We start from the raw sequence: 21,718 nt of genomic DNA, 5'->3' as shown, positions 1-21,718 counted from the left end.
ATACTCACACACACACTCTCAGCGGCCTGGGTAAGTCTGAAGGAAAGATAATAAACTGGGAATCTTAAGTCCATTTACTTATATTACTTGGCAGTTCTTCCTATAATCTTGTGCCTATTTTCATTTGAAAGACTTAAAAAAAATCCTAGTTTCTATGAAATGATTAAGTCATGGTGATGTACAGCATAGTGACTATAGCTAGTAACGCTATATGGCATACTTGAAAGTTGTGAAGAGCAGATATTAAAGTTCTCATCACACAAAAAGTTTTGTTTTCTAACTCTATATGGTGACGATGTCAAGTAGAGTTGTGGAGATGATTTCATAGTATATATAAGTATCAAATCATTGCGTCTCAGGTTAATACAATGTCATATGCCAATTATACCTCAATAAATACATCCTAATTTCTGCTCAATGGAAAAATGTAAGGGGTGTTTTGAGCACCGGATTCTCTGGTTCAGCTGCCTAGTTTGGGGACTCTTCCCTTACAGGGCTTGGTTTGTCAGGGCTCTTGAATGACAGACTGGAAGCTGAGAGCTCTGATCCAAAGGCCACTCAGAGGCTGTGATACTCACTCCACCGTAAAGGCACTGCCCTGCCCGTGACCCTTGGCGCGAATGGGCAGCGCCTGCAAGGGGAGAGGAGTTCTCGCCCGGGGTCACCAGCCTTTCCGACTAAGCTACGCTACACCATGCGCAGCATCAAGTCGCCATTGGCCAGAGTTCCCCAGACACAGAGCAGAGCGAGCAGTAATAGCAAACCCTGGTTCCTTCACGTCTCCTGGCAACCAGTTTCGAAATCCATTAAGACCCTTGGAATTCGGGATTTAGCCTCTCTCTCCCCCTCTCTCCCTTTCTTCCCTCCTTTCCTTCTTCCTTCTCTCTCTCTTTCCTAGGAGTTCAGGGGGGATTTTTTTTTTAATCACTGTGAAGCTTTAAATCTTAATTTCCAGTGTGTGAAGACTAAGTTTTTTTTTGTGGAATTAAATTGTATACGGATGCCTCGTTTGCTACCGGTTAGCAGCTCTAATAAAATAAATGAAAGTTTTCGCAGGAGTTAGAAGATCCTACTTGAAGATTCAGGGATCGCAATGCATAACGTGAAATCTAAAAGCCCTGGAGGGTGAAACTTTGCTCATCATTATATTTATGGTGCCAGAAAGAGCGATAAGAAGGGTGCTGGTAAGGCTGATGAGCGCTGATGCTTGAAGTTGTAACATCTCCGGAAGGCCCAATTTGCCTTTTTCATCCTCATAAATGAGAGCTACTGCTCTTTGAGGCCTCGGAATTCAACAAAGCAAACAAACAAACAAGAAACAAAAAAGCGAACTCGGAATGATGGCATCGGGGATACAAGTCGGCTACAAGTTTCTGCCGAAAGAGGGCGTTGGTCTAAGACGAATACGAAATTTGTGGACACGGACGCCCAGTCAAATGAAAGACCTTTGAAAACATTTTCCAATTTATTTTAATTCGTGGCACTTAAATATCAGAATTCACCAGTCCAATATAGCACGTTCATACTGCAAATGACCTCGGCGTGTTACCACGATCGAAGGGTCAAGTTCCCTTCGAACCTGCCCCGCAGCTCGGCGGTCCCTGGCGAGGCTCCTCCGGCCACCGACTTCGTGTCCGCGACCGTGTCCATCCTCGTCTTCCCCGCTGCTGTGCCTGCCTGTGATAAGTGACAAGCGACTGAGTCTTGGCCGCAGGTCCTTCCTCCGCACTGCAGGATCCGGGGCACCGGGGAGAAGCGGTGGGATTTCCGAGCGCACGGATGGCGGCTGATGACGCGCCTGCACCCGGGGGACCCTCAGGGGTGAAGCTTTAGGGAGAAGGTCTCTTTACTTAGTTACCTGGCTTAGCACATAAAGCCCAGAGGACGCCTTGGAGATGCTTTTCAAGCGTTCTGCTACCTTCAGAAGAATCGTTTTTCCCTTTGGAAGCAACAAGTTTCGCTTTTCTGCTCGCCGCGCGCCGCGGGAGATGTGGGTGCGCTGGGACCCTGAATCCCGAGCGGCACGGCGACTCGTGCGCGGAAGCGCGCAGCTCGCGGGGAGGTGGCCGCCGGGGGTGGGGAGCAGGGGAAGAAGCGGGGCGAGGACGCCCGGGCAGCTGGGCGTTCCAGGCCCTCGACCCAGCCATCTGCCCCGGGACCTTGGTCCCTGTTTCCTGACCTTGCGCCAGGGGACCACGAAGGTCGAGAGCCCGTCCCAAGTTGGCGCGTGTGGAGAGACTGTGGCTGGAGTGAGAGAGAGGTGAGAGCAGACGGGAGCCAGGGTGTTTGTTTGTTTGTTTTTCAACCAAACCACCAATTTCTGGGGCCATCCCTTTCCCTTAATCCCGTTTTTTTTTTTTTGCAAGGCGCGCGCGCGCGTGTGTGAGTGTGTCTGCGCGCGATTCTTTACTTTCAAACACATTTCCATTTTTAAAGCCCAGAGCTGGAGACAGAGCTGCCGCGTGCCCGGCCAGGGAGAGGCGGGGACCCCGGTGGCGGTGTAGCTCGGTGGGGGCTTCCGCGACTGTAGAAGTGAAAGATTGCGGCTTTAAGGAAAAGGCAGAGGGGCTGGCGAGGAGTGGGAGTCAGGGACAGGGGAGGGGTGGGAAGAGTAGGGGTGCGGGGAGGAGGAGCCCTGATGTAAGAATGTTAATAAGAGACTCCCCTAGCCCAGCCCCCACCGCTCCCCACCCCACCCCCACCCTCCCCACCCGCTGGAAATACCAGCCCGGCCTCTGCGCGCCTTGTGTGGTAACACGCTCCGCCGCTGCCACGCTATTTAAACGCGGGTTATGGATCCGGGAACCGGCGCGAATCAATGAGATCAAACGCGAGGGAGATGCACCGTCAATTACAAGCACTTGGACAAGTCTAACTTTTTCTTCTTTTACAAATGCGCTTTCCAAAGCAACCTTAGCAACGCCCATATAAGAAGCCACCTCTAAGCAAAATAGTATATATCAAGGGAGGGCTAATCTATGTATTTATAAAAAGTATATATATAAATATAGGAGTACAGGTTTACACCCGGTGAACTTTTTCTTTTTCTGTCTTCTTTCTTTTCTTTTTTTTTTTAAACGTGTGGCATTGCAAAGGAGGACTCTTCCTCTCTGTCTTTTGGCTAGTTAGTGAAGGGGGTATTCTTTTATTTTTTTCTTAGAGCGCCCAAGGGGGCGCAGGGACCTCGGAGAGGAGTGGGGAGGAAAGAGGTAGGGTGGGTGGGGGCAGAGGGCGAGTCCACAGCGAGGGCAGGCGCTTTCCTGCGGCGCGATGCCGTCCCTACTGGTACTCACTTTCTCCGCGTGCGTCCTGCTCGGCTGGGCGTTACTGGCCGACTGCTCTGGTGGCGGTGGCGGCGGGGGCGCGGGCCCGGGCGGCGGGCGCCGGGAGAGAGAGGCGCTGCCGCCACAGAAGATCGAGGTTCTGGTGCTGTTGCCCCAGGACGACTCTTACCTGTTCTCCCTGGCTCGGGTGCGACCGGCCATCGAGTACGCGCTGCGCAGCGTGGAGGGCAATGCGACCGGGCGGCGGCTCCTGCCAGCCGGCACTCGCTTCCAGGTGGCCTACGAAGACTCGGACTGCGGCAACCGCGCGCTCTTCAGCCTGGTGGACCGCGTGGCGGCGGCGCGGGGAGCCAAGCCGGATCTCATCCTGGGGCCGGTGTGCGAGTACGCTGCGGCGCCGGTGGCCCGGCTAGCGTCGCACTGGGACCTCCCCATGCTGTCTGCCGGGGCCCTGGCCGCCGGCTTCCAGCATAAGGACACGGAGTACTCGCACCTTACGCGCGTGGCACCCTCGTACGCCAAGATGGGCGAGATGATGCTCGCCCTGTTCCGCCACCACCAGTGGAGCCGCGCCGTGCTGGTCTACAGCGACGACAAGTTGGAGCGGAACTGCTTCTTTACCCTCGAGGGGGTCCACGAGGTCTTCCAGGAGGAAGGCTTGCACACGTCAGCCTACAATTTCGATGAGACCAAAGACTTGGACCTGGAGGACATCGTGCGCCACATCCAGGCCAGTGAGCGAGGTGAGCAGCAGTGCGCCCCGGGTCCCCGGCCCTAACCCAGCCCCTTTCCGCGGCTCTCCTTACACGCCTGGCTGCTCCCCTGGGGACCCTACTACTCCCTGCTGCACTGAGGATCAGAGTAGGGAGCGCCCACCGGGACTCGCCCGAGTGTGCGAAGTCTGGCTGCGACGACCTTCGACCATCACCCATGGTTATGGTGGGGTGTACGTAGAGGGTCCTGGGGAAGTGATGGAGCATGGGTGTGGGGCATGTGAGCAGGCAGCCTTCTCGGGCTCGTGCCCTGGTCCAACAGGTGCTGTCAAACCTCTTGGGTTTTTTCTTTCTCGTTCTCCTGTGTCTGGCTCTGGGCTGGTGGTTAGGGGCTCACTGCGGGTAACCGGCTCCAACCACGGTCTCAAAGCGTGACAAGGTCCAAAGAACTTGTTGCCGGGTCCTTTTCCGACGTGCGCCCGCTGCTAGCGAGGAAGCGTACACTGAGTTCCACAACCCGCGCGCCGCCTCACGGTCAGCTCCGGTCCCCGGGTTTCCCTTGCTGCTCCTTCCACAGATCTCAGCTTTCTTTTAAAGGCTCATTGTTTCGCCCTTCTCATTCCTCCATGGCCCCTCCAGCCCCTTATAAACGGGCTTCTGTGGTTTCCATAAAAAATGCTTCGCAGTGTCTGGACCCTGGCGACACCCACTGCCTCCGGCGCGCTCAGCGCAGTGGTCTCCAATGCGCCAGCAGCTAGGCTTTGGGAGAGCGCGCGCGCTGGAGAAGCGGGCACTGGACCTCCTTTCCCTCTCCAGTTTTCTCTGTTGGTCTGTGGGGATTTGAATAACCACGAGACTGGCCAAAGAGCTCAAGGCTGAGGATAGTGGCTATGGCTGTAGGAGATGGGAGGAGAAGCGAGTGGTCACGGATACAGAATCGCAGAAGCCCCCAATGCGGCTCGTTTTACTGCCCAGTAGACCTGTGCGAAGGCGGGCGGAGATCCCAGCATAGCGCAGTTCCCTCCTTACCAGTGTCAGGTTTGGGGTGCAAACGCTCGCTCGCGGGATCCCGCCGGCTCCCGCTCAGCGCTCACGCGCCTGGATTGTCAGTGGTGCAATCCCAGTAGAGCTCCCCACTACCCACGAGGGGAGACGGAAGGGGAGAGGGGCCGAGCCAGGCGCAGGGCTAGCCTACGACTTGGCACGGCTGGTCACCTGGGCGTTGGCCGTGGGATCAGCGCAACCGGAGGCAGGGGGTCTCGGGAACAGGTGAGAGACGGTAAAGGCGCCGCAGAAGAGGGCGCTCCGACCATCCCCCTTCCCAATTTGGCCACCCGGCACTCGGAGTGAACGCACTCTTTAGAGTGAAGAGGCGCGAGGTGTTGACAGTGGGGAGGCATGGCCAAGTTTTGAGCGTTCGTACTCCAGGCTGTCTGCGCCGAATTCCTGCCAGCCAAGCAGGCAGGGCGCCGGCTTTGCTGCTTATGAAAAAGGGCACTTGTATCCAAGGGCGGCGGATTCGCCACGCCGGGCCGAGAAAGTCACATCTACTTCTTTGCTGTTCTCGTTCCCCAGGTCACTGCAGACCCCAAACAGCGTTCTTTAGCCCTCGGCTCTCTAGGGCCTGAAGCTAGACTTCCCAGCTCCGACTGGGGATGGGGGTGTGTCCCCCTACCGGCAAGATCCGCGGTTGGCCACTGCGTTTTTGCTGCCACCGCCCTGAAGGCCTTAGTGCCAGCCGTGACCTCCTGCGCACGTGGCCTGGGATTCGTGGTGGAGGTCAGCCCGGATGAGGGCAGATCGAGGCCACCGGGGGTCCTTCGACCTCACAGGGTGTGGCTGAGCCAGGGAGTAGGGAGGAGTGGGGCTGGGGGGGCTTCGAAGAGCTTGGGCTACAGTCTGCTGCTGATGATTAGTTTTTCAATTCCAAGAAGCAGATGTTCCCAAGTCTCTCTACTTTTTTTCTTCCAAGTTTGAATTTAGTGGTCAAAGTTTGCTTGGCTGACCTGTATGTTTTGCAGGTGATAAAGTTACCATTCTTACTCTAAAAAATATTTCTGATAGTGACTTGGCAGATGTTCAGGAAAAAAAAATAATTTCTTCCCTTAAGCCCTCCTCTCTCAGCTGAAATTCCCTACACTCAAGAGAGAAAGATGTTGGGTAACAGCTCTCTCTGGGGCTCTCTTTTACTGGTCACCTTTACTTCACCGAAAGTGGTTAATGAGTTAAATAGGGGCCCAGTACAAGGACTGAGTAGGGTTTGAATTTTCAGAGCTCTTAGCCTGCCGCAGGCATTCATTGGCCAGGGAGCTTGGGCTGCTATCACACTCCAGTTGTAATGAGGGTAGTCGAGGCACAGTCTGTTGTTAAGCCCTGTCTGACTCTTTGCATCCTCAAGGACTGTGTGCAACCCTCCAGGCTCCTCTGTCAATGGGATTCTCCAGGCAAGAATACTGGAGTGGGCTGACATTTCCTTCTCCAGGGCATCTTCCGGACCCAGAGATGGAACCCAAGTCTCCTGCTTGGCAGGCAGGTTCTTTACCACCCAGTTCTTTACCAGCCAGGGAGTCCCCAGTCAGGGCTTATCTACAGAGATAATCTCCTTTCCCACAAAGTGAGGCCACACCGTGGGAAGAGAACCCAGAGGTGAGAAGCAGACCCTTTGGATCTGGCGGCTGCACTCAACTGCTGCAGGGCATGCCCAAGTCACTTCCTGACTTTCTCAGAGTTTCCTCCTCTGTGAAACAGAGGTGGGGTGAGAATCAGGCCTGTCCAGACCAGTGTTTGGTGGTTCTGATTTCTGCTCAAGTGTAAAATGGAACTGTTTTTGTCTTTGAAAATTCTGCATTAAACGTCATAGAACTAGGGAGTCTTTTTCCTCCCTCTTTTGGAGATAAATTTTTAGCACTTTTTTTTTTTTTTTGTGGACTTGAAGTTCTTTAAAATCAGATCACAAAAGTTTTAATCTCTCAAAGGGTTAAACTAATAATGCCACCATCTCGATAATATGACTATAATTTGGCTATGTGTGTGCTATAGAATGAAACACTGAGGGGTATTATTTAGTCTTCTTAGGGATTTACTATCAAAGTCAATAATAAACATTTTTTTCCTCACAAGTGGTAGCCAGTGTATATCACTAAAATACAGGCATGTGAGCATACATTGTTTTTAAAAAGTCAACTATGCCCTCAATATTTAATATTCAGTAATAAATTTATTTTTATAAAGGGGCATTTAAAAATATTTTTTCAAGCAATAAAAGTCAGCATTGCTTTGTCATACATCTCATAAGATGCAGAACCAGAATTATTGTGCACACAACATTTTTGTATGAAGAACTGTAGTTTTATCTTTTTTGGTTATTAATATGTCATTATTCTTGGCCTGCATAACAACTATAGTGATAACAGCATTTAATCAATACAAGGGTGATTTATTTTTAGAATAGGTTGGGGTAAATGACTGAGCAGTTGGTCAGAGTTTTTAACCAAAGATATTAGACTTTTTGATTCAAGACTCTGTTTTTCTTATCCCTTTTCTTGTATTTACCACCTGTCATTTAAAAAAAGTTCCTCTTACTTAGTTATTTCTTTGGCTACCAAATACTGTTGAGTTTTAGTTTTAAATTTCTCCTGTCATAGTTTCAATATGCAGTACATGGCATATCTTGCTTTGCTTCCATGGAACAACATCTCTTTTTCCTTGTAAGTTTAGAATTAAGTAGAAGATGGATGCAGGCATCAGTTGGAGAATATGAAAATATCATTTTTATTATTGATAAAAAACCTATTTCAGAACATGGATTTAGATCAGTTACCAAAAAGGGCCTGCCTGCTATTATTTCCCCCAAGAATTTGGCAGGGTCATCCACCAAATCACAGTTAGTACTGCACACCCCACCCCAGGACAGGCCTCACTACAGGGCGAAAGTTGCCCATGATGTGTGCTCTCTGCAAGCAGACGCACCTCAAAGAGGAAGAAAGAAAGGGCTGAGTCCAGTATGCCCAGTTTTCTCTTCTAGACTCAGCCATCAGACAGTTCTCTCCTTTTCCTCTGGGGGTGGGAAGAGGGGGGTAAATGAAGGCACACAGGGAGATGAGGAGTGTCCTCTTAGAGATTGGTCCACGTGGAAAGCTGAAATGGGTGAAAGAGTATCTCCCTTACTCAAATATGCTTCCTGGAGTTGACTTCTCTAGCCACCTCTTCGCAAATGATTGCAAGAACATGTTGCTATAGGGAGACGCCACTTACAGAAGACATTGTGGGAATCAGGGAGTGGAGGGTGACGTGGAACCCCACAAGTTCTCCAGCAAGGAGGGAAAGATGGAGCAAAACAATGAAAAATCTATCCGGAAACTTGGACTCACACCACCATTTCCTCTTTTAGAAATTTTAACAATTTGACCCCAAAAGTTAGTATTTATATATTTAATATGTTTAAGTATATAAATATGTACATTTTAAATCTGTTTAAGTACAGAAGGAATTATCTGAATTGACCTCCACTTAAGCAGCTTTCAGGATTAGCTGATGCTCTCCTTTTCTCTATAAACTTTTTTGGCTGATGGTAAAAGCTGGTAGCTAGTCTTTCTTCTCCCAGGTTTGCCAGCACACTTCTCACAAATCTGTTTATACCAGTTGTACTTATTATAAGTATGCAGTTTAATTAGTCATTATGTAAACTGATGAAACATGAGAAGAAGAGAAAGCTATTTTAGTGAACACTATTTTAAACCTTCCAAAGGATTGTATAAAGGCTAAAAATACATGCTGTTGAATTAGGCATGAATGAAAAAGCCATGACAGGTTGGGGAGCATCCCACAAATCTAGAAGGACTCTGTGTTCTGACTGCTCGGCCAATGTTTTTAAATGTTTGCTCCAGTTTAAACTGAGTGACAGTGTGCACTATGGGTTTTCTTTTAAGGAAGGGAAACAATACCTAGCCCACGAAGTTGGGGGTTAGGATTTCCTTTTGAGAGCTGGACTACATTTATCCACATGAAATGGCTGAGATCTAAAATAAGTTCAGTCTTTTTGGATAGGCCCTGTGCTGTTCCAGGTCACTCTTGCTCAGTTTAAGCAGGTACTGACATTTAAAGAAAGAATGTGCCCATTGGAGGGGGATGGTCTTGGTGGTGATGGGGAAAGAGAGAAGGAGATGGGCCAGGGCTGTAAAAATAGAAAAGAAGTGACAGGCCAGTGTAGGGCACGGCCCATCTAGGGCTTGGGGAAGCATGTGCTCCGGCCTGAGGACACGGACTGTTCGGACCTGAGCCAGGTGTAGCTCTCCGATGGGTGCTTCAGGTTATCAAGGCCTGATGCCTTCGGATGCCTGGACCCTCCAGCTGACCCTCCTCATCCTTATTGCACCCTTACTAACACCCTGCTGCTTATAGTTTGGCTCCTTAAATTGGCACCTCCAGGTCTATATTGACACAAACATATTTGTGACCATTTTGGTCCTCATTGAAATTAATCTTCATTTCAGATTAGCTAAAAATATCTAAGTTAGGTTATTAGAATTCTTCTCCCCAAACAATGACTCTACACTTTATGTGCTGACAGAGTCCGGTTCTGTTTATGGGGAGTGATTTAGAACTAGACTCTTGACTATGATCAGTTGATTGAAAAATGATGATGGCTGCAGTTGGACAGTCAGCCAGAGCTTCCTGGAGCCTCTTGGGATCCGCTTGTGGCCAGCCTTAGTCCAGGCTGTTCTGTGGGACACCTTGGCCCTTTTGTCTTCTCAGGTAGTGCTAGTGGTAAAGAACCTGCGTGCCAGTGAAGGAGACTAAGAAAAGTGGGTTCAAGATCCCTGGATCAAGAAGATCCCCTGGAGGAGGGCACAGCAACCCACTCCACTCTCTTGCCTGGAGAATCCCCTGGACAGAGGAGCCTGGTGGGCTACAGTCCACGGGGGTCACAAAGAGTCAGGCCTGATTGAAGTGACTTACCTTGCACACTTGTGTAGACTCTTATCATTTAAGGGACTAGAATCGAATCGGAGCAGAACAAACATTTAGGTCACAACGAGTAATGAGAAATTTCTTCAAAAACTTCGTCACTGATGCATCTTGGAGTTCGACTATTTATTTTAGGTATATAACTATATTTCCAGGCACAAACAGCACTTCCTCCCGCAGTTAGACATCTTAAGAAGTTTGGTGTGGTTTTAAAAACTTGCTCTGCAGAGCTTTCAGCCTGTACCCTGAGCTGTTATGTCGTAAGAAATGTCAGAGTCATGACCTAACACTCTGAATTAACCTGTGCAGTAAACGAAATGTCAGCAAGCGCCTGGCCCTCGGCGCAGGTTGCCAAGGTGGCTTTGGCACAGCCTGAAGTTTGTTCTGCATCATTCCTCACCCGTGCTTTTACAAAGAACATACACACGGCCCAGGGCTGGCGGGTGTGGTGATAATGCGGTTATGGCACCCAGGCCTCTCCTTTCCTCTGTGAGTGCAGAAAAGCACAGCGGGTGCAGTCCTGGGGGTCAGGGGCCATCGACAGTGATCCAGATAAGTGGATGAAGGCCAGGTCTCTCTTCCCTTTCGTCCATTGTAGTTGTTATGTGACAGGGAAGAGTATTCTGCAGCTGCTTAAAGCCTCTCGGCTCTGCCAGTGTGGATGTGAACCGAGAGCGTGTGGGAAGGGACCTGGAATCTTGGTAGCTATTTCCTCTATATGTTGAGACAGCTTTAGAAAAAGTGTTCTCCATTCAGGTAATGGAGACATCAGAAAGCCTGTCCCACCTGCTGCATCCTCTGATTTGCCAAATGCAAACCCTTCAGGTTGTTTTCCGAGGAAAATGTATTTACTATGCTATGCTGTGCTGAAGTTTCTTCAGTCATGGCTGACTCTTTGCCTCCCCATGAACTGTAGCCCACCAGGCTGCTCTGTCCATGGGATTCTCAGGCAAGAATATTGGAGTGGATTGCCATCCCCTCCTCCAGGGGATCTTCCAGACCCAGGGGTTGAACCTGGTCTCTTTTGTCTCCTGCATTGGCAGGCAGGTTCTTTACCAGTAGCAGCGTTATGCTAGTAAGATATAAAAAGCAGTTGACATGTCTCACTATCTTATATTGGGCCAATCTGGGAATTTACTTGAAGTATTTTAAAAAGATTTATTTTGAAATAATCTTGAATTTTTGGAAAGGATGTAAGAAAGTATAAAGCACCTCTGTCTTGCCTTCACCCGGATTTTCACTAGTGGTAAATGTTCTGCCACTATGCTTTGTCATTCCAAATCTCTCCCTTCCCTCCCCTACCCCTTCCAAATATATACTCATGTACATATATACACACAAATATTGCTATCTTTTTATGAACTATTTGAGAATAAGTACAGTCATCATGCTCTTGTACCCCTAAAAATTGAAGTGTGCACTTCTCAAGAGCAAGAACATTCACTCATAGAACCACAGTAGAATTATGAAAAGCAAGAACATTAACACAAACATAATACTATTATCCAATTTATAGACCTTATTCAAATTTATCCAGTTGTCTCAGCAATGCCCTTTACAGAAAAAACTTTTATTATTATTATTTTTAAGGCCCAGGATCCAATCCAGGATCACACAGTGCATTCAGCTTTCTGTTTCCTGAAGTCTCTGCTAGTCTAGAATGTTTTCTTAGGCCGTTTTTGTTTTTCATGAAAGTGACCATTTTAAAGGGTGTAGGTTCACTGTTCTAGTCACTGTCCCCCAAACTAGGTTTGCAGCTGCTTCCTTCTGATTAGAATGAGGTGGCCACTTTTGAGGTTTGGGGCCCCTGATGTGTTACAGCAGGGGGCTCTTGAGCCTGTCCACATGCTGGCTACCGTTGGCATCCATCACTTGGTTGTGTTGGTGACAGATAGCTTTCTCCACTGCCAAGTTACTCTTCTGCCCTTTGTACTCATGAGTAATTTGTGAGGATTCTGTAGGACCTTAGCAGAGCCCTGGTCCATGTCAGATGCTGTCCTCTGTACAGGGCCATTTCACGCATCTGTTTTTTCCTCCCCGCAGTGGTGATCATGTGTGCGAGTAGCGACACCATCCGGGGGATCATGCTGGCGGCACACAGGCACGGAATGACCAGCGGGGACTACGCCTTCTTCAACATTGAACTCTTCAACAGCTCCTTCTACGGTAACTCTGCCTCCGGTTTCCCCTCCTGCTGCTAGGCTGTCAAAAAGGGGTTGTGAGACAGGGCCAATAACTCATCTCAGTCGATACGATTTCCGTAGATGATGTTGTTCAGTTGCTCAGTCATGTCCGACTCTTTGCGACCCCGTGGACTGCAGCACGCCAGACTTCCCTGTCCTTCACTATCTCCCGGAGTTTGCTCAAACTTGTGTCCATTGAGTCTGTGATGCCATCCCCAGCCATCTCATCCTCTGTTGTCCCCTTCTCCTCCTGCCTTCAATCTCTCTGAGCATCAGGATGTTTTCTGATGAGTTGGCTCTTTGCATCAGGTGGCCAAAGTACTGGAGCATCTGTCCTTTCAATGAGTATTCAGGGTTGATTTCCTTTCCATAGATAGGATTTTGGAAATTTGTGATTCTGAATACTCCCACTCCTCCTAAGTTCTCAAGCTTTTCTCCCCTGAGAATTCAGAGCAGAAAGATGTCACCACCTGTGAGGCCACAGGCCTAAATGATCATAAATCCAGGCCCTGAAGACTCCTCCCCATTGCATTTTCAACTTTGGGTTGCTACCATGGTGGACTGTTGGAATACTTTTATCGAGATTTGGATGGAATTTTTAGAAGCATGGAACAGACTAACACATCAACATAATAGAACATGCCAAAGTGTGTCACACATAGCATCCATATGGTTTCATAAAGCTTTTAAGTAATGTGATTGCATGTTTCTGTGGATATATTTATGCATGTTACACATATATTTGTAATGAACCATAATGTGAGACGAGAAGTAAAATAACCATTTCTGTAAACTGAGGTAAAATATTTTGAAAGTTGCTGCTCCTAACCCTTCCTCCTCCCAGATCGTTGTTGTTGTAGTTCATTCACTAAGTCTTGTCTGGGTCTTTGCGCCCCATGGACTACAGTATGCCAGTTTCCCTTCCAGATTACTCTTAAATTTCTCTTATAAAATGTTCAGGAGCCACTAACAGATATGATCCAAAGCATTTAATTCCTTAAAATGGGTCTGGAGAAGTCCCCAAGGTACCTGTGATGGAGGGTGTCTAAGTAAGTCATTAAGATCACAGGTACACAACATTTCCTCCTAAGTGTGGTTAGGACTCTCTCTGAAGTCAACAGTGTAAGGCTATGGAGCATTTTCTCAGGCTCCACACATACTGGCAGTTCCAGGGGAACTGTAAGTACGTATATCACAAATGGCATATTTACATGGAACTCCATTTCCCCGCTATTGCAGTTGAGGTATAGTTAGATGGGATCTAAACCTTAAAGCATGTGCCTCAGTTTCCTGCTTTGGTATTCTGGCTTACTTAAGCAATCAGTTCAGCTCAGTCGCTCACTCGTGTCTGACTCTTTGCGACCTCATGGACTGCAGCACACCAGGCCTCCCTGTCCATCACCAACTCCTGGAGTTTACTCAAACTCGTGTGCATTGAGTCGGTGATGCTATCCAACCCTCTCATCCTCTGTTGTCTCCTTCTCCTCTTGCATTCAATCTTTCCTAGCATCAAGGTCTTTTCAAATAAGTCAGTTCTTCAAATCAAGTGGGCAAAGTATTGGAGTTTCAGCTTTGGCATCAGTCCTTCCAATGAATATTCAGGACTGATTTCCTTTAGGATGGACTGGTTTGATCTCCTTGCAGTTCAAGGGACTCTCAAGAGTCTCCTCCAACACCACAGTTCAAAAACATCAGTTCTTCTTTGCTCAGCGTTCTTTATAGTCCAACTCTCACATTCATATATGACTACTGGAAAAACCATAGCTTTGACTAGATGGACCTTTGTTGGCAAAGCAATGTTTCTGCTTTTTAATATGCTGTCTAGATTGGTCATACCTTTTCTTCCAAGGAGCAGGCACCTTTTCATCTCATGGCTGCAGTCACCATCTGCAGTGATTTTGGAGCCCAAAAAAGTAAAGTCTGTCACTGTTTCCCCATCTATTTGCCATGAAGTAACGGGCCCAGATGCCATGATCATAGTTTTCTGAATGTTGAGTTTTAAGCCAACTTTTCACTCTCCTCTTTTACTTCATCAAGAGGTTCTTTAGTTCTTTTTCACTTTCTGCCATAAGGGTGGTGTCATCTTCACATCTGAGGTTATTGATATTTCTCCCAGCAATCTTGATTCCAGCTTGTGCTTCATCCACCCCAGCATTTCTCATGATATAATCTGCATGTAAGTTAAATAAACAGGGTGACAATATACAGCCTTGATGTACTCCTTTCCCAATTTGGAATCAGTCTGTTGTTCCATGTCCAGTTCTAACTGTTGCTTCTTGATCTGAGTACAGATTTCTCAGGATGCAGGTCAGGTGGTCTGGTATTCCCATCTCTTTCAGAATTTTCCACAATTTATGGTGATTCACACAGTCAAAGGCTTTGGCATAGTCAATAAAGCAGAAGTAAATGTTTTTCTGTAACTCTTTTGCTTTCCCTATGATCCAATGGATGTTGGAAATTTGATCTCTGGTTCCTCTGCCTTTTCTAAATCCAGCTTGAACATCTGGAATTTCACAGTTCATGTATTGCTGAAGCCTGGCTTGGAGAATTTTGAGCATTACTTTGCTAGTGTGTGAGATGAATGCGCTTGTGTGGTAGTTTGAGCATTCTTTGGCATTGCCTTTCTTTGGGATTGGAATGAAAACTGACCTTTTCCAGTCCTGTGGCCACTGCTGAGTTTTCCAAATTTGCTGACATATTGAGTGCAGCACTTTCATAGCATCATCTTCCAGGATTTGAAATAGCTCAACTGGAATTCCGTCACCTCCACTAGCCTTGTTTGTAGTGATGCTTCCTAAGGCCCACTTGAATTCACATTCCAGGATGTCTGGCTCTAGGTAAGTGATCACACCATCATGATTATCTGGGTTGTGAAGATCTTTTTTGTATAGTTCCTCTGTGTATTCTTGCCACCTCTTCTTAACATCTTCTGCTTCTGTTAGGTCCATATCATTTCTGTCCTTTATTGTGCCCATCTTTGCATGAAATGTTCCCTTGATATCTCTAATTTTCTTGAAGAGATCTCTAGTCTTTCCCATTCTATTATATTCCTCTATTCCTTTGCATTGATCACTGAGGAAGGCTTTCTTATTTCTCCTTGCTATTCTTTGGAACTCTGCATTCAAATTTCTTAAGCAATAGATCATTGTGAATGAATGTAATAAATCACACTTCTCATGGGGATAAAGAAAAGTTGTTGAAGTAAAAGTAATTTTGTTCCCTGTAATGGATAAAACTGAAGGCTTGCGGCTTGCAGGATAAACACCCAGTTTTTCCCTCCTTGCTCTCATCATTGTCCTTTCCCCTCTCTTTACATAAGCAGAGTGGCAGTTTTACTTCTTGGCCCAAGATCAGAATGTAACTGCATTATTGATTACAGTATTGAATTCATTGAGGTAGTGGTAGAGACTTGTGATAAATGAAAAAAAAACTGTTTGTGTTTAGCAGGTTGGCTACTATAAGCATAGAATTTGAAGACAGTGCATGAGAATGCAAGTACACAAAAAATTAGGTACTGGAATTCCTTTCATCTCTGGAGAAAGCTTGCATTACTTTTTCCTGCTCATTACAATACATGAGTAAAACTGAGATTTTGAGAAATATAGAAAAGTACAGGGAAAAAAAGAAATTGCTACCACTCTACTATCCAGATAAAAGTTCCCTGATAATATTTAGGTGTACATCTTGTCTATTTCATTAAAATATGTATTTATTGAAGATATTTTTCAATAAAATGATTGCATTATATATAGTATAGTTACATAGCATTTTATAATGCTAATATGCCATCTTAATCAGTCGTTTAGTTTTTGGTGTCTATGTTGTTTCCAGCTTTTTATTATGAGAGCTATGTTATATTGAGTCGCCTTGCTGTGGGGACGCATTTGTGCACACACATGTGCTGTGCTATGCTTAGTCGCTCAGTCGTGTCCAGCTCTTTGTAAGCCTGTGGACTATAGCTCGCCAGGCTTCTCTGTCCATGGGAATTCTCCAGGCGAGGATACTGAAGTGGTTTGCCATGCCCTCTTCCAGGGGATCTTCCCATCCAAGAGATCGAACCCAGGTCTCCTGCATCGCAGGCAGATTCTTTACTGTCTGAGTCACCAGGAAGCCCAAAGATTCCGGAGTGGGTATCTTCCCGACCCAGGAATCGAACCAGGGTCTCCTGCATTGCACGTGGATTCTTTACCAGCTGAGTTACCAAGGAAGCCCATACACACACAGACATTCATATATATGTGTGTGTGCAATCTGTAAGACAAGCTTCTAGAAGCAGAGTTTCTGGGTCAAATGTTATATGTATTTACATTTTGATGGATACTGCCAACTTGTCCCTTTAAAAGGCTTGCCAATTTACACCTCTGCAACAACATATGAGAATGTATGTTTTCCTGCATTTCTGTCAATTCTGCATCATCTAACTTTTAAATTATTTTATTTATTAAAATTTATTTTTATGTATATAGCAAAGTTTTGCAGTTTTCTTTATTTGAATTTTGCATCATTCTTGCTGAGTTCATTCTTAGATATTTTATGTTTTCTGATTGTTGTTATGATCATGACCTCTTCCTATTACATTGTGTAGTTGTTACATAGAAACAGAAGTTTTACATATTAAACCTTCTGTTCTAACAGTTTTAAAAATCATTTTCAAATAATAGCAATAGCTAGCTGTCCATTTTGATAGTTGAATATTATTTTTCATTTTTTACTCCATTGACAATAGCCTCCAGAATAATTTTGTGTAACAATGGTGGTACTTAATTTTTGGTATCTTGTTAGAAGTAGATGTTAAAATACTCCTTGGTTTATTAAGTGTGGTTTTAAAAAATTGAAAGTGAGTTATGAATGTTATAAAATACATCTTACCTGTACTTTTAATAAATTTCCTAGTATTGAGCTATTATAATATTCTTGAAATTAAACATAGTCTATGTGATTTTTTTTTAGATGTATTGCTGATGTAAGTTTTTAGTATTTTATTTAGGATTTTTGAATCTATACTCATGAGATTGGACAGTTTTCTTGCCCTTAGGTGGTATTGCCCTATTTTAATAGGGCAATAGTACAGGCAGAAGATCCAGGGGATCTTCCCAACCCAGGGATCGAACCCAGGTTTCCTGCATTGCAGGCAGATTCTTTACTAGCTGAGTCATAAGAGAAGCCCAAGAATACCGGAGTGGGTAGCCTATCCCTTCTCCAATGGATCTTCCCAACCCAAGAATTGAACTGGGGTTTCTTGCATTGCAGGTGGATTCTTTACCAACTGAGCTATCAAGGAAGCCCTATTTTAATATCAGGTTAATATTAGCTTTATAAAGTTAATTGGGACACTTTCCATTGTTTTTCTGCTCCAGAACAGTTTGTGTACCATAAAACTATTCCTTGAAAGATGGAAACAACTCAGCTTTGTGTCTGGACCTAACTTCTTTTTAGAGGTAATTTTTGGAAAATTAAAAAAACCTTTGAAATGATTTTAGATGTACAGAGAGCTTGCAAACATAACACAGAGAGTTCATGTATACCTTTTATTCAGATTTCTCTAGTTTAAACACGTTATATGACCATAGTGCACTTATCAAGATAAAACTAACATTGGTATAACACTAAGAACTAAACTACAGGCTTTATTTGAAATTTACCACTTTTCCTCCTAATATTCTTTTTCTGTTCCAGGATTTGGTCCACTGAGTTGTCTTCTTAATCTTCTCTAATCTGTGATAGTTCTTCAATCTTTCTTTGTTGTTTATGACCTAACACTTTGAATAAGTCTGTTATTTTGTAGAATGTCTCTCAATTTGAACTTATCTGGTGTTTTTACATGGTAAGTTGAGTTTATACATCTTTGGCCAGAATACTACAAAAGTAGTTTTTGTCCTCATTGTGTAATATCAGTGAATGAGAAGTCATATATATATATATATATATATATATGTGTAACTTATTTTTGGTGATTTTGGGACAACTTTTTTTTAACTTTTAAAAACTTTTTTAATATGGAAAATTAAAAACATACACAAAAGTGGAAGGAGTAGTAATAAATCCCCATGAATCCATCAATTAGCTTCAAGAATTATCGATACATGGCCAATCTCATCTCATCTATATCATTCTCTTTGGGACAAATTTTTTAAAATTTAAATTTGTTTTTAATTGGAGAGTAATTGCTTTACAAATATTGTGTCAGTTTCTGCCATATATCATCATGAGGGATTAAAGCTTATTTTTTCACTAGTTCAGTTTTTCTGCTTGAAAATTTAACTGCATGGAGTTATACAGTGTGCTCTGATACAATCTACAAAGTATCTTTGGTATTTCTTTCTTTTTTAAAAAATAGTCTTTATTATTGTTATTTTTTATTAAAAAAATTGGCTGCGCTGAGTCGTTGCAGTGCTTAGGCTTTCTCTAGTTGCAGCATGTGGAAGCTTCTCTCTAGTTGCGGCACTTGGGCTTCTTAAGTCACCGCTCGAGGGCTTAGTTGCTCTGAAGCATGTGGGATTTTAGTTCACCAAACAGGGATCGAACCTGTGTCCCAGCATTCAAAGGCTATCCTTGGTGTTTCTGATTATATCTCCTTGCTCTCCCCTTTTACAGCCTGGTTGCTTAGGCTTTGAGTTCAGCTGCCAATGTGCCTGAGAGACTGTGCCACAAACCAGCTCTTGGCAAATTGCTATCACCCTGCCCTTATCCTCAAGCCTTAGTTTCTTCTAATGATAATAATAGTGCTTATTTCATGGCATCAGGCAGAGTAATAAATGATGTGGTGTGTGTGAAATGCATAGGAAACTTCTTGGAACATGGTGAGTGTTTAGTAAATGTTAGTTATATTTACTATTAATTTCAATTTACACCAACAGTTACATATAGTACTTTAAAAATGATAATTAAAAAAAAATACATCTGTACATTTTCCTGTGGTGTAGTTTTATAGTTTGATTTAGGCCATACATTGTTCTGTTACCAAATTAATCAACTTTTGTCTAGTACCTTATAAGGACCTGGGTGCATTAGGAATTATATTTGTATACAAATAACCAAGACTCCTAATTATGGTAATTTAAACAAATATACAGATTTATGCTCTCATTTGTAAGAAGTCCAGAGATGGGCAGACCAGGGCAGAATGATGGTTCCATAAAGTCATCAGGGGTCTAAGCCTTTTCGGGTTTTTGGCTACCTCAGTCCTAGTGAATGGCATCCATCCTCAAGATGATGAGATTGTGGCTAGAATTCCAGGGATTATATCTTAATTCTAGGGAAGGCAGAAGGGGAACATGAGAGGCAAAAAGAGATCCTTTCAGTTGACTCAATTCTGTTGGAAGGGTTCTCCAGAAGCCCCACTCATTATTTTTTGGTTACATATCATTTGCTACCCCTCGTTGAAAGGGGGAGGCAGGAAATGTGTGCTTTTAGCCGGTCTCACTGGTACCCCCAGATCAATTCAGGAATCTGTTACTAAGGGAGATGGGAGCATAGATGTAGGGAGGCAACTGTCCATGTTTGTCACAGTCCCTGGAGCACCTTTCCTCCTCAGAGCAGAGGCAGCAAACAGGATCCTGTGGAAGGCACAGTGACCTCACCAAGGCTCTGCAGTCTGCGGCTAATAGAGGGCCTTCTCTGAGATTTTATGTCCTAGGAATCAGCGTTTCCCACATGCCACAAGGTAAATAATCTGCCTGCCAATCAGGAGACACAGGTTTGATCTCTCGGTCGGGAAGATCCCCTGGAGAAGGAAACGGCAACCCACTCCAGTATTCTTGCCTGGAGAATCCCATGGACAGAGGAGGCTGGTGGACTACAGTCCATGGGGTCTCAAAGAGTGGGACACGACTGAAGTGACCAAAACATCACCAACACATGTGTTCACGAAAAGTTATCCACCATCCTCCTCTGCCTGTGCTTCTTCACATGAAACTCTACACCACTGCTAGAAAAAGGCTCTATTTTAAATAATCTTTGAGATTTTTTTTTTGAGAAACATACTGATAGTGTGTCCATATTTACTGATTATCAGGTTGTCTTCGTGGGCACTCAAAAAAATTCTCAAGTCTGCCCCCAATTATATTGTTATAGGCTTTCTGGATTTATTATAAGGAATTCAAGTGATGGAGAATAAAACTGAAAGCATAGGTTTTTTAAAAATCTAGAGTGAAGTTGATATATATTGCTCTGTAGAGTTTTGGATAGCACTTGTTGGCATTTCCATTCCCTGGCATTATCTTGTCTGGATGTAAGTTCAGGTGGAAAGTCATTTGAGTGATCCTGTCTGGGTCTCTATTGTATTGTAGCACTTTTCCTGACTTCCTGAGAACTCAGAGCGTACTAGTTAAGGTGAAGATGGGAAGTATCCCAGGGCTGGTAATGCACTTAAATTACTTGACTCACTAACAGTAGGATGATGACAGAGAAACTGGGGAGGAATTGGATTTATGTTTTGCTATTAAAGTGATATGTTCCCAGGTGGTGCAGCGGTAAAGAATCCACCTGCCAATGCAGGAGATGCAAGAGATGCGGGTTCAATATCTGGGTCGGGAAGATCCCCTGGAATAGGAAATGGCAACCCACTCCACTATTCTTGCCTGGAAAATTCCATGGACAGAGGAGCCTGGTGGGCTAGTCCATGGGATCGCAAAGAGTCAGCCACGATGGAGCAACTGATCGTGACTGCATACATGTTGTAGACAGTTTGGAGTAATGAGAAAAGAGAATTCTCACACAGTCTTGTGGTTTGTGTGGCTCTTGAGGCAGAACTGACTATTGGAACAGCGGGAAAATCTGACACCTTTTGTGGGCTCTTAGCCAATTTTTATAGCCTCAAGGCAAAGAAAATTCCTGTTGGAAGGGTGGCATCAGGTGATTGGTTAGGATGCTATAGGGTGGGAAGGTTTACCTAGTATGGTGTCAGGGAGCTGGCTGGTTTTGACCAGCGTTCTCAGGGCAACGGTTCCTGTGGGGCTTGGTCTGTTTGGGGGATGACCTTGGTACAGGGCCTTGGCACAAGGCTTTATATCTGTGACCTTGGTACAGGGCTCCACGAATCTTTCAACTGTGACAGTTGTTATACCACGTTTAAACATTTCCTTTTCTAATCCTTCTTCCTCTGTTCCTTTTGTTTTTTTAAAGCATTTTTGTTCTCCCACTTAATTTTCAGTTTTATTTATTTTAAAAAATAATTTAATTAACTTATTTTTGGCTGTGCTGGTCTCATTGCTATGTGGACTTTTCTCTAATTGTGGCAAGCAGAGGCAAGTACCGAGCTGCAGAGCTTGGGCTTCTCATTGCCATGGTGTCTCTTGTTGCAGAGCACAGGCTCTAGGGTGGGTGGGCTCAGTAGTTGTGGCTCCCCGGCTCTAGAACATAGGCTCAAGGGTTATGGCCCACAGGCTTGGCTGATCTGTGGCACATGGGATCTTCCCAGACAAGGCATCCAACCCGTGTCTCCTGCATTGGCAGGCAGATTCTATACCACTGAGCCACCAGGGAAGCCCTCCATTTGCGATTTTAAATCTTGAAACATCCTAAACTTCGATGAAGTGAAGAGGAGCAGGTACGGCACTGGTGTTTGGAGGCT

General features: G+C 45.2%; 2 protein-coding genes and 1 long non-coding RNA gene across 4 annotated transcripts in view; 1 reads left to right on the top strand and 2 right to left on the bottom strand.

Annotated features, from left to right (window-relative positions):
* The window catches only part of LOC122683488, a 60,814-nt gene extending 57,238 nt beyond the window's left edge, over positions 1–3,576 (bottom strand). Inside the window, exon 1 of the long non-coding RNA XR_006337759.1 lies at positions 3,454–3,576. This is a non-coding gene — a long non-coding RNA (uncharacterized LOC122683488). The remainder of the gene's footprint in view (positions 1–3,453) is intronic.
* LOC122683484 lies at positions 1,453–2,724 on the bottom strand. The gene is made up of 2 exons (XM_043887104.1): positions 1,859–2,724; positions 1,453–1,677 (listed from the first exon to the last, which is right to left on the bottom strand). Exons 1-2 carry the CDS (start codon positions 2,328–2,330, stop codon positions 1,499–1,501), a joined length of 651 nt encoding a protein of 216 aa, XP_043743039.1. The 5' UTR covers positions 2,331–2,724; the 3' UTR covers positions 1,453–1,498.
* The window catches only part of NPR3 (natriuretic peptide receptor 3), a 72,238-nt gene continuing 53,268 nt past the window's right edge, over positions 2,749–21,718 (top strand). The window contains exons 1-2 of one of the 2 annotated variants that reach the window (XM_043887102.1): positions 2,749–4,027; positions 12,008–12,130. In XM_043887102.1, the coding sequence (XP_043743037.1) occupies positions 3,271–4,027; positions 12,008–12,130 (880 nt within the window). In that variant the 5' untranslated portion in view covers positions 2,749–3,270. The remainder of the gene's footprint in view (positions 4,028–12,007; positions 12,131–21,718) is intronic. The other variant, XM_043887103.1, reaches the window with a different exon arrangement.

The sequence above is a fragment of the Cervus elaphus genome, chromosome 25 (genome assembly GCF_910594005.1).
Source record: "Cervus elaphus chromosome 25, mCerEla1.1, whole genome shotgun sequence".
NCBI lineage: Eukaryota > Metazoa > Chordata > Mammalia > Artiodactyla > Cervidae > Cervus > Cervus elaphus.
The sequence above is the reverse complement of the archived record's forward strand: the minus strand, read 5'-3'. Positions and strand labels throughout refer to the sequence as shown.